Raw genomic sequence first — 13,012 nt, 5'->3', positions numbered from 1 at the left:
ATGCATACATGAAAAGCATGATTTTATGTCTACATTTTATGAAACGGTTATGAGTAATTTGGTTTCACGCTTTATGAATTATATGCTTATTCGACTTTACGTTCTTTGTGGTATGTATGATTGATGACTATATACCTACTTATGAACTTGGTTTTACGATATAACGTTTTAGTTACTGAGCTTCCATTTAATATATATATATATATTAGAAATATTATGTTTGTAACATCCTACATCGCCCAAGGGAGTGGATCCTGTAAGCCTTATATGTATATTCCCATCTTTACCTAGCATGAGGTCTTTTGGGAGCTTATTGGCTTCGGGTTCCATAGGAACTCCAAAGTTAAGCGAGTAGCGCGCGAGAGCAATCCCAGGATGGATGACCCACTAGGAAGTTCTTGTGTGAGTTCCCAGAAACAAAACCATGAGGGTGTGGTAGGGGCCTAAAGCAGACAATATCGTGCTACAGTGGAGTTGAGCCCAAGATGTGGTGGGGGCCCAGGCCGGGATGTGACAATTTGGTATCAGAGCCAATCCTTGAGTGTGCCGACGACAACGTCGGGCCCTTAAGAGGGGTAGATTGTAGCATCCCACATCGCCTAGGGGAGTGGATCCTGTAAGCCTTGTATGTATATTCTCATCTCTACCTAGCATGAGGCATTTTGGGAGTTCACTGGCTTCGGGTTCTGTAGGAACTCCGAAGTTAAGCGAGTAGCGCGCGAGAGCAATCCCAAGATGGGTGAGCCACTGGGAAGTTCTCGTGTGAGTTCTCAGAAACAAAACTGTGAGGGTGTGGTAGGGGCCCAAAGCGGACAATATTGTGCTATGGTGGAGTTGAGCCCTGGATGTGGTGGAGGCTCGGGCCGGGATGTGACTATGTTAATGTTTTTATGTGCTTACTTAGTGGTTATTCATACGATACTGCCTATGGGCGAATGGTCCTACCTACGGGCAAATGATACTCATATATCGCTTCGGCGAAATGTGTGTAGGTGGCTTCGGCCAGAAAATATTTATATATGGCTTCGGCCGGAAGAGTTTTATATGCGTTCAGGCGAGTAAAGATTTCTATATGCCTTCAGGCGAGAAATGATACCACTACTAAGCACACTATATGATATATGTTTTATGAAGTGGCACACTAGGGTTTTTGGAAAACCTATTACATATTATACTATTGAGTTTTCATAAATTTTGGGGGTTAGTACGTTGATGAATAATTGTTTCCATATCACTTATATATCAACTTCATCCACTCATGTTTTGTTTTGCGCCCCATTAGGACTTAGAATCGAGGCGTACAATCCCAACATCAAGGCACTCCCGCATTGGCATCTTCGAGTCTTCTCGATGTAAGACCCATCCCTTTGTTCATTCAATTTAATATTATTCATTTTTAGTGTCTCAAATTAGTTGTATGCTCTAAACACGTTCCACAATTGCATATTCATTATAGTTAAATTTACAAGTTTTATTTATGTTAGTTATTTCTTTCTAGTTCTCATGCATTCTAATATGGCTTCATCATCTTCAAGTGTCAGCCAGCACGTGCCTACCTTGGTATCTGGAGGATATTAGGGTTAGGCGTGTCATACGAGGTGGCTCAGCCACTAAAACGGTCGAGGAGCGCACGACCACCATGAAAACAAGCAAAAGAAGGTGGCTTCGACCCACCACAAACATAATACCACCCCAAAACCGTATATTTGGGATGAAGCTCCATTAAACTATGGAGGTTTGTTCCCAAATAGTGGGTGAAGAGATGGGGAAGAGGGAGGCACATGATAATGTGTGAAGGAGAAAAAACATAAATAAGAGGATTGCTGCCGACCCTAAGCCATGGCAAGGAGCCAACAGCTGGAGGAGAAAAGTTTTAGAGTTTTCTTTTGGATTGCAGGGGAGGAGAGAGGGAAGACATCCAGCCCAAAAATCAATTGGTAATTAGTGACATGTTCATAATCCTTTGATCTATTGATGCAAGGCTTTCATATTCAATCGTGGAATAATACTCTAAAGAATGAGATTGTTCCATATATACGGTATATATACCAATCTTAGTAGATGGCTCCTAGGAACAAATTCACATCCATAAATCAAATTATATACATATTAATTTACCAATTAGTTAATATGGCACATAAATGAAAGAACCTCCGATGATTAATTGGGTAGGATATAGTAGGTCGAATTATATGTAGCAATAAGAGAAAGATGGATGGTGTTTTCCAATGTCGATCGAGCATGGCCAACATTACACCTTACCTCGCAAACTTGTTATCATCCCTGTGTTTGCAATTAGGTGGGTAAGGAAAAGTCACATGAAATGGCATAACAAACAAACAGGAGTACACGTACAGGTGAGCGATACCCCTTTTGCTAGGTCTAATCAGATCGAATGGAAGCCCCGATTTACGGTTAAAAGTGAGAAATTGGAATGGTTTTTTTTTTTTTTTTTTTTTTTTTTTGAAAAAAATTTAGAAATGTCACGAACTGACACGTCTTGTTTTACTTTGCCCTGTAAACTTTCAATTTGGTTTCATGTTAGTGTTCTTCTCGTCGTTTATTTTGTTATTATGTGAAGGCTTGCTAATTTTCTCATACACTAAGCTTCCAATCATTTGTAGCAGCTAAAGCCAAGATAAGCCTCGCAGTTGTGTGTCTAACAACTGGTCTCCTCATAGTCCAGACCTAACTCTTGATAGGTGACACAAATTGAAAGTTTAGAAAGACTCAAAGCTAAACGAAAGGTTCGGAGGAATATATGCTGATAATATTTTTGAGTAAAGTTAAGAATGAGTGTGACTAAATCAAATGATCATTGACGGCTGAATATTTTTCATTTCGGACCAAAAATTGGGACTTGGTTATGGAAAATGTCAAATACATGCTAGCTATGACCAGGCCATCACATCAACAAATTATTGGTCACTAAATAGTGATCAAGAGCTCCCTGTATTATAAATATACTCGTTAAGGAGCTGCATATATGGCTGGACAATATGGCAGACAAAGTTATACTTCGAATTAGCTTATTAGCAAACCATCAACGAACTCAAATCCAAATTTTAATATATTGATTAAACCAGAAAAGTTCTGTACTTGTATGCTATTTTTTCTCGGGAAATTATTAAATTGGGTTATAGATTGACATCATATATGGTTCATGTGGGAAATGGGGATATATGTATTCTCTCATTCCACCAGGACCAACTACTTTTTCTATTTCGTAAACCCCTTGTTATCTAGATTTAGGGATATATATATGTAACTAATTACTAAGCATTCCAATTTAAGAAACTAAATTCAAATAATTATTAGAAACAAACATTAAATGAAGTTTGACCTATACTTTACATAAAATTAAATAAATAATTAAGAGTAATAAATAAATAAAATTCTTCTTCAAAAAAAAAAAAAAAAAAAAACCATGCGGTTAATTGTTCTAGTAGATAGGACCTGCCAAGGCGGGCGTAAATTGTGGTGATCTCGAGGTTGCGTGGTTTGAAGAGCGCCCGGACTTATTAGCAAATATTTGGATGGATGGTATTTTTATTCCAAGTTTTGTAATGGTGACCACTTTTTTCTTTGAGGCCGGATTAACGTCCGACGAATTTTTTTCCAAAAGTTCACTTCTTTTTTTATTTCTATCGTATTGTACGAATTATTTGCGTCTTTAAATATAAAGAAAAGTAATGAAAAGAGCTTCAAATTTTTGTTTTTTAACAAAAAAATTATCTAATAACTTTATTTAATGATCAGTACAAAAAGAAAAAAAAACAAAAAATATAAACATGTGTGCCGTTAAGTTTCATAAACAATGTATTACCGTTAAATTTCATAAACAGTGTAGTACCGTTAAGTTTCATAAACAATGTAGTAAGTTTCATAAACAGTGTAGTAAATTTCATAAACAATGCAGTACCGTTAAGTTTCATAAATAGTGTAGTAAGTTTCATAAGCAGTATGTGTAAGGACGCGTGGGTCCCGCTTTTCATTTTTTTTTTTTTTTTTTTTAAATATTAAAATTATGTTTTTTTCATTAAAATTTAAGTTCTTGTCATTTTTATTAAAGTTTAAGAGTTTTTCATTAAAATTTAAGACTTTTTCATTAAATAAAGTTATAACATTATTTTTAGTTAAAATAAACTTAACTCAAACTCTTTTTATAAAAGTTCCCTCAAATATAGTGTACTCTTTATAAAAGTTCCCATAATTTATTTTATTTCTCTATTGTTTACATGTATACATTTTGTAAATATTTTAACCTAAAGGGAGGTGTGCTAGCAAAGCCGCTTAGCCAAACGTCACATTCACACCATTAATAATCGCTTTCAGAAAGTAACCTTTCCCTTCTCTCCCTCCCTATCACCTCTCATCTTTCACAGGCATGAAAAATATATTAATAATAAAAAAAAAAGTAATAAATAATAAATAAAGTGAATGGTTGATGGAGTCTGAGTCAAATGAGTGAATCCCATTTCCCATGTTTTCTCTTTTGCTTCATCTCCATTGCATAACTAGCCAGTGAAAAATATATAAAGTTGTAGAATAATTGCTTTGGAAATTAAAATGACTGAGAAAATGTCGTTTTTTCTTTTATAAATACACACCTCTCATCCCACCTCACTTCCATTTTCTGCATATCTCCTTGTTTAGATTTGTGGAGCTGTGAAAAAATCCCAAAAGGTGGAAAGAAAGAACTCTCTGTTTCTGTCATGATCTTTTTCTTGCCATGTTTCACTGAGCAAAATACTCAAACACCATCTCCTAAATCTTCTTCATTTGCTTCACTTCTTTTAGCCCCATCAATCTTTTTCACCAAGATCATCCAAAACAAATATAAAAAATTCAAACTTTAGTTCCATCAAATCTCTTCAGCTCACAATTTCTTGAAGTTGGGATTGCTAGCTTAATTAGTTACTTCATTATAGTTTAAGCTCCCTAGTTGTTGTAGTTGAATTGCACCAAGTTTTCATAATTTCATTTGTTTCTGCAAGTTTCAAACTTTTTGTTGGTGATCTAGAATATAGTAATTAATTAAAGTTCTGGGGTGTTTTTTTTTTTTTTTTTTTAATTAGGAAGGTGCTTAATTGATTGATCTCTTTGTTCTTATTGATTCAGCTTCCAACTATGGCCTATGAAAGCAAATCCTTGTCCATGGACTCTCCCCAGAGAAAATTGGGTAGGGGAAAGATCGAGATTAAGCGGATCGAAAACACGACAAATCGTCAAGTGACCTTCTGCAAGAGGCGCAATGGGTTGCTTAAGAAGGCCTATGAACTCTCTGTGCTCTGTGATGCTGAGGTTGCTCTCATAGTCTTCTCTAACCGTGGCCGCCTCTATGAGTATGCCAACAATAGGTAATATTATTGCTTCAATTTACTTGCAAAATTTTAGTTCTTCGTTTAATTTTTTAATGAAAGAATTTTAGAAAATATTTCAGACCCAAGTTTTGTATATTTTAAATTTACCTTTTAATATAAGTTCTTTGTTCTTGTTAAAGTTCTTTTCTTTTTCTTTCTTCTTTTGGGCAAATTTTGGTCACAAATTTAGCATTTCAAAAAATTATTGGTGTTTCAGTCCTCAAGATATTTGCTTCTGTGAGATAGATCTTTGAGTGGATTTAATCAGGAAGAACATAATCATTGTTATGCTACTCAGTTGAGTTGAGATTGAGTTCTCTCTCTCTCTCTCTCTCTCTCTCTCTCTCTCTCTTGTTCTCTCTATCTCTCTATATAACTTATAAGATTCACTTGTCTGTCTTTCTTGTGTTTTGTTTTTTTTCCTTGTATGTGCTTTTGTTGGGCATTTTTTTTAATTTAATTTTTCTTTTCTGTTTATGATCATTTTCTTAGCTCTTGGTTTGGTGGAAACATAGATCTGGTGTAATAGATAGAAAAAAGTAGTGGTTTTGGGAATGTATGCAGGCTTCTGAGATCAGCTCCTTACCCTCCCTCCCTCCATTGCTGTTAATTTTCTGTTCCCCTTTCTCTTTTTAATCTCTCTCTCTCTCTCTCTCTCTCTCTCTCTACATGACTCTCTATGTCATCTATGAAGCTAAGCAGGCCCTTAACACACAAGCTGTCATGCCCCCATTAGCCAAGCCCCCCATCTCTTTGACACTTCCTTAATAGCACGTCAGTTGTAGACATCACGAACGTAAAGTACAATTTAAATATAAAAAAAGAATTAAATAAATGTATTGACAGGACCTCTCTGCAAAATAAGCACAAATTAGGGTTCCAAGACACCCAAATGTGTTTTGCTTGAAATATGAAACAAACTTCCCTGTAGATCCATATCTGGCTACAGCCACCAAAACCCAGAAGCTAAAATTCCCCAAATCTCAATTTCACCACGTGGAATTTCCCACAGAAAATTAAAAACCCTAATTTCCCAGATTAGGGTTCATAAGGAACAACATTGGGTAATCAATTTGTCCAAAGATTTGTGGTGGGTAACCCTTATCGAGTGAAGGAGACATTTTTTCCACAGCCAATCAAAACCCAAGTGTCAAAATGTCAACTTTTTCCTTAAATTTGACATTTTTTGGGAATGGGATGTGGTCTAGTTAGGGTTAAGTTCTGGGTTTTTTTTGTTTCGTTTTTTCTACTTTGTCTTTGGTTAATAGAATCTTTGGTCACGTCACACAAGATTTTTTGGTTCTTGACTTCTGACAAAAGGCGTTTGTATCATGATTCCTACACTGTCCTCTCTTCCCCTTTTCCCAGTTCTTCAACCCTAAATTTTTAACCTTGCTGGTTAATTTTTTTCTACTTGGATTGGATCTCTCAAAGTAATTTCTTTCATAATTTATTTTTCCAAATTATTGGGGAGAGATAGTGTGCGTGTGTGTGTGAGAGAGAGAGATCATAGCTCAACTGGGTCATCAAAATTATGGCATCATAGAATGGTTATTGCATTTGCGGAAGATCTTGCATAGATATATTTATGCAAATTTTATTGAGTGTTTGAGAGATACAGTGAAACAGAAACAACGTACGACAACTGCGAGCCAATGGGAAACGTCTGAGCGTTTGGCTTATATGTCAGCTGCCTTCTCTGCTGCTGAAAACAGACGGTTTTGATGTTCTCATCAGAGGTTCAGTCTTTCAGACAGAAAATAATAATAATTTTTTAGAGTGTTTCTATCCACAAATATCCATTTACTTTTTATACATATCTTTCAATTTTAAAAATTTATTTACATTTTATACATATTTTTTTTATTTTTAACCGTTGAATTAAAAAAATTAAAAAGAACTAAAAAACAGAAAAATAGAGAGTGAGGGATGTAAAAAAGGGGTGTGGTGTAAAAATACACAAGGTACTCGAGGTGGGTAAAAAGGTGAACTCCGGGCAATATCCCTTGTGTAATGAGTGGCAAGACGCACGGCCCTTAATCTAGTTGAACCAATCATATTGGGGAGCTGTGCCACCGTGGCACAGGGAACCAATCACAAGCTCGACGATTTTAAGGAATCGGTATGCATAGGAAACCGTGAGTCTTTATTTTTTAAGAAATGAATGATCTTTTGTATTTATTTGTATAATTATGATGTTGATATATGGTTTTGTATTCACATCCGTCAGTTGAGAGACTGATTGAAATAGGTCAGCAGGTCTAACTGAGAGAACTGAGTTTTCCTTTTGGTGTCAAGGAACTGAGATTTGATTTAGTAATTAGACTCAGTTAACTGAAAGAGTTTGTTCATTTGACCGTTAGTAAATTGCCTTATAATTCAAATTTAGTCATAAAATCTCAGATTAAGTCAATAGGATTAGCACTTAATGGTATGTGATGGCATGTGTGCCTAAGGAAATGAATAGAACTAGGCAGAAAGGCTAGAGCTTGGGGAAAGAAATTCAAATTTTAGCACAGGCCGATTCTGACTCAGAAATTCTGCTGAGGATAAGCAGGCATTTTGCAGAAATTCTGCTGTGGTTGGGAACTCCCTTTACATGTTGTGTTCTTCTGTAAATTGACATGAACATCAGCAGCTTTATATATAATTAACCCAAGCGTTTATATCAAGTTAATTAAAATGCACTAATTTTCGTGCTCAATCATTTTTCTAGAAACTATTTGTGAAGAGAGCTCCACTTATAATTGCAAGCACCAAGAGATGACAAGAGAACCCAATTAGAACTGTTGGTTAAACTGAGATTGGAACCCCTACATGTATAAAATGCTTCATTACTTTGGATCAGAGAAGCTATTAATTAAGTTTCTTTTGTATAGTTATCCCCAAGATGTTAATTAGTTGAGAAAAATATTCAAAGGGGTAAAGGTTGAAAAAATAAAAATGTAAAGCCTTCCATTACTTCAAGCAACTTACTACTTTTTTTTATAATTTATTATTATTAAGGGGAGAGGAAAGAATTTGAAACTATTATAATAATGTAGAGAGAGAATTTCGAACCCGAGATGCAAACGTATAAGAAACCCAACACACTATATTGAACCACATGCAACGACTTACTACCTAAGGCAACAGAAAATGGTAGCATCTTATTGTTTCCTAACCTTTTGCTTTCTTTTGCCAATTCTCAAATTTGAGACCTCTTTAAACATTGGAAAAAAAAATATCATGACTAAAGAACTAGTTGGTAGTTCCACTCCACACCATGTTCTTGAAGCTTACCATCTTATCTCCCTAGATGCTTTAAGATAAAGGTTGATTAATTAAGATCTTGTTCTTTAGTTTCACAGTATTTTTAGGGTAGAAAAGGTTTAGGAACTTATTTCATACCCGTTCATGTTTGAAAGTATGATCTGATAAGCTAGACAGAGAACCAATCTTTTGCTAGGTAGCTTTCCTCAGGGTATGCCTTTCATATATATTAACTGTCACAATTTTTCAGACCGTATATTTCTTAACATTATTAAAGTGTGATGCATAAGCAATGCTATAGTATATATATGTAGCTTGCTTATAATTTGAGGATTTGGTACTTGCATTAATTTATATTGGTGTTTTTTGCTTTTGAGCACTGGTTCCATACATATTGGTTGGACTATGGGTTTGTTTGGTGTTTAAGTTAAATTGGATTTGATAACTCACCATATTGAAGGTGTGTTAAATGAAGAAATGAAGAATTTTGTCCAAGTTCAAGGTAGAAGGTAGATTACTCATGAAAAAAACTTACCCCTTTCAATCTCCTCAAAATGGTAGGGTTAAAAGAGAAAATTTTCTTCGCGTCTAATCCCTCTCTTTTTTTTTTTTTTTTTTTTGGATCAAACATCTAATCCCTTCAAATCCCCTTAAAATGAAAAATTAGTTACCTCTCTCTACCTTCAACATACTTCAATTTTATGAGTTGTCCAATCCAATCTAATCTAATCTTAGTGACAAAAAGAGAATGTCTAACATGGGGTATCAACGCATGAAGGTCTTTTCTGGTAGCTAAAAGTGTTATTAATTTATCACTTTAGTCGAATCCTCCTCATATTTCAGTGGTCCCTACATATATAGATTCATATATTAATACTATGAGTGCATACAATGCAGTGTTAAAGGAACAATTGAGAGGTACAAGAAGGCATGTGCAGATTCTTCAAATACTGGATCAGTTTCTGAAGCTAGTACTCAGGTACACTTACCCTGATTGTAGGTATTATTTGGCAGAAAAGTTCATAATTTTGGAGTTTGATTCTAAAAGTTAGATTCAGTTTTTTTTGGGATTTCATTGTCATTTTTATTTGATATCATCTAGGGGACCATGAAATATGAAGTCTTGAACTACTCAGACATTGATTTCAAGACTAGTTATGTAGGTCTTGAACAAAGCCAATCCATGACCAAGACAAGTCTTTTTTTCCTTTTTGGATGTCTTTATCAAACTTTAGGCTATATTATTTAATCAATCAATATTTCCAATATAAATCCTGGAACTTGGGTGAGCATTCAAGATCCATTTTAAATTCTCTGTTCATTCACATTGCAACCAAAGATACCGGTAAAGCGAAAGCTTTTTTACAAGAATATGCTTTGATAATTGTAGTTAATCTGTTATCTTGATTAATATAATTGCCTTAAAAGAGTGGTTTCACACTCTCATATTTGATACAAAGATATCAAGTTCTCAGGGAACTAACAGTTAATGAAATTGTGTAAGGTTTATTTTTCCTAACTTGTAATTCATGATAGGTATATGGAGCCGTAATTATAATAATTATGTGGCTGTGTGCGTGTGTGTGTGTATTACACACATATATATACACATATACGAAACTTTTCTTATATTTACACATTATGTATGTATTAACGTATAAAGCCCTAATTAAGAAGCAAACATGTGAAGGTGTACGTACCTGTGATATCTTAAAGCATGCATCCTGTTAAAGCAGTGTTTGTATGAATTTTTATCACAGTTTTAATGTTCAAATGTTTTAACCTATTGCTTTATTGATGTAAATCTCAGTACTACCAGCAAGAAGCTGCGAAATTGCGTGCGCAGATAGTGAAATTGCAGAATGACAACCGGTAATATTCTTAGAGACATTTAACCCTAGCTATACCATAAGCTTGGCAGCCTTTTCCTTGACAATATATGAATGTTGTTTCCAGGAATATGATGGGTGATGCATTGAGTAGTATGTGTGTCAAGGACCTGAAGAGCCTGGAGAATAAACTGGAGAAAGGAATTAGCAGAATCCGATCCAAAAAGGTATCTAATGAAGCTATTGATCCCTTTTTTTTTTTTTTTTTTTTATTAATTTTTTTTTTTTATGATTTTCGCGATCTGAACTGTCTGTTGTGATCATATTTCTAGCTTTTGCATAGCCATTGACACGTTTTTCTTTTCTTTCTTTCAAATCTTGAACTCTTTTCAGAATGAGCTCTTGTTTGCCGAAATTGAGTACATGCAGAAAAGGGTACACCACTTCAACTCAGTTTGCTCATTTTACAAAATTACTTTTTCTTATGACACACACACATGAAACCTTCATGGGAAGGGATCCCCTTTTTTTTTTTTATAAAAATAGGAATTAGTTGTAGGGTCAACACCACATCAAACTTTAACGATCCGAACCATCTATTTTTCATGTTACACCTCATAGATCATCCTTGCAAAATATTAGCCAAATCCGAAATGTTTAAGATATCTAATTGAGTTCAAAGAAATTAATGAATACTTTATTATATAAGAAACAATGAAATTTTATCTTGATAATTAAATAAGCAAATGGTTTCAGATTGAATTGAATTTTTGTAAGGATAATCTATGAATCAAGACTTACAAAATAGACAGTTCGGATCGTTAAAGTTCGATATGGAGTGGGCCCCACGCCTAATCCCTATTTTTTTTTTAAATGGGGATTCCTTTGCATAAAGGGTCTATATATACATACATACATACATAGATACATATATATATATATATATACACACACACACGCTTTATTTCTGAACATATTGTAAATGTGTTTCATCTGCATTTGGAAAGCTGTAGGCCGGCAGCAAACTGTCTTAATCAACTTAATCAGTACACGCATGGTAGAAAACATGATAATCTGCAATTCATTGTTATAAATCATCATTCTTTTAATGAATTGAAAACTAATATTTTTCAAGATTACTGGTGAAAATTTGATTTATACTTCAAAAATTTTGTTAGGTTTTTCTTTCGATTTTTAAGAGACGCCTCTCACCGTTCTTATAGCTTCTATGTTGACTAACAGTGAGTTCTTAGTCTTTGATGTTAGTAACGAGCATTAATAATAGTTGACGATTTTCACACTCCTATATATGTTATATATCTACCTTGGACTCCCCTCTCTTAGTTTTGTGCTTTGGTAATTTAGTAAACAAAGGGGAAATTAGAAAAACAAAGGGAGTGCGAATGGTGAATTATCGCAACAAGTTGTACGTTCGTACTATTGAAATCATCATATAACTAATATGAGTGTTCTACTCATCAAACTGATATTTTTTGGTTTCATTATTGTCAAAATTTTCCTTGCAGGAACTGGACTTGCACAACAATAACCAGCTCCTACGAGCAAAGGCGAGTTCTCTCTCCTTCTCTTTAAAAAATTTGTGTGGTTTTATGTGCTCGTGCGCATATTGTGTTTGTGTTTATGTGAGTATGCAGTACGTATTTAGCTAGAACTCATGGGAAATTATGAATTGGATATATAGATAGCTGAGAATGAGAGGGGCCAGCAGAACATAAATGTAATGGCTGGAGGAGCAAGCTATGAGATCCTGCAGTCTCAGCCATACGACTCTCGGGACTATTTCCAAGTGAACGTGTTACAACCCAATAATCACTACAATCCCCGCCACGATCAGATTTCCCTTCAATTAGTGTAAGTTCATGAAAATCCCAAATTATCAAACACATTTTCACATACTACTATTCACATTGTTTTGATCATCGTTTATTCGTGCGCAGTTAATATATATGCTTGGTCTGCATTGCTTCTGCTGATTTAGTTTATTGTGGTGGGCGTGTATAATAACACCAGATGAATGACCAAGATTGCTTTGGGAATGAAGACCGTTGGTACCAAGTACGTAGGTATACGTACGTATTTTAGTATATGAAAGCGGATTTCTTGTCTGTATGTTTATATTTATGCCTGCAGCAATGTGTACTAAGATTTCTGTGAGAAATTACCCTAACAAGTTCCTCCAACTTACATGTGATTGAATCTTTCATAATGTTGGTTTGAACATATTATATATGTCTGATATATAAATATATCCAAGGCTGCATGGATTATTTATTAATATATGTTTGATTGTGTGATATTTAGTCATGATTATAGGCTGAGTTTAACCAGGTGTGATACATACATACATATATATATATATATATATATATATATATATATCGGATAAGTGTCCAACCGGTCGGAGAACTTGTATGTTCTTCTTGCAGAGTCTATATTGGAGGCCTCAGTAGGATGGAATGAGTCCCATAATACATACTCACTCCTATCCTGGCATGGAAATGGAAAGGAGCACATAGACCTAATTGATTTACCGTACAGCAGCCCGGA

General features: G+C 34.7%; 1 protein-coding gene across 4 annotated transcripts; it reads left to right on the top strand.

The window, feature by feature from the left end:
• Nucleotides 1-4,300: 4,300 nt before the first annotated feature.
• Nucleotides 4,301-12,742, top strand: AG (K-box region and MADS-box transcription factor family protein). 4 transcript variants are annotated; one of them, XM_088678144.1, is made up of 9 exons: nucleotides 4,301-4,338; nucleotides 5,122-5,360; nucleotides 9,513-9,594; nucleotides 10,426-10,487; nucleotides 10,572-10,671; nucleotides 10,838-10,879; nucleotides 11,971-12,012; nucleotides 12,147-12,316; nucleotides 12,403-12,742. In XM_088678144.1, the coding sequence occupies exons 2-9, from the start codon at nucleotides 5,131-5,133 to the stop codon at nucleotides 12,404-12,406; spliced, it is 732 nt and encodes a 243-aa protein (XP_088534270.1). In that variant the 5' UTR covers nucleotides 4,301-4,338; nucleotides 5,122-5,130; the 3' UTR covers nucleotides 12,407-12,742. The 4 variants fall into 4 exon arrangements, with proteins under 4 accessions (XP_088534270.1, XP_068322744.2, XP_068322745.2 ...); XM_068466643.2 differs by lacking the exon at nucleotides 4,301-4,338 and adding an exon at nucleotides 4,450-4,686; XM_068466644.2 differs by lacking the exon at nucleotides 4,301-4,338 and adding an exon at nucleotides 4,510-4,686 and having other exon boundaries at nucleotides 12,476-12,742.
• Nucleotides 12,743-13,012: the final 270 nt, after the last annotated feature.

The sequence above is a fragment of the Pyrus communis genome, chromosome 10, assembly GCF_041283825.1.
Source record: "Pyrus communis isolate YQ-2024b chromosome 10, ASM4128382v1, whole genome shotgun sequence".
Lineage (NCBI taxonomy): Eukaryota > Viridiplantae > Streptophyta > Magnoliopsida > Rosales > Rosaceae > Pyrus > Pyrus communis.
Note: the sequence above shows the minus strand (reverse complement) of the source record. Positions and strands in the feature narration are given on the sequence as shown.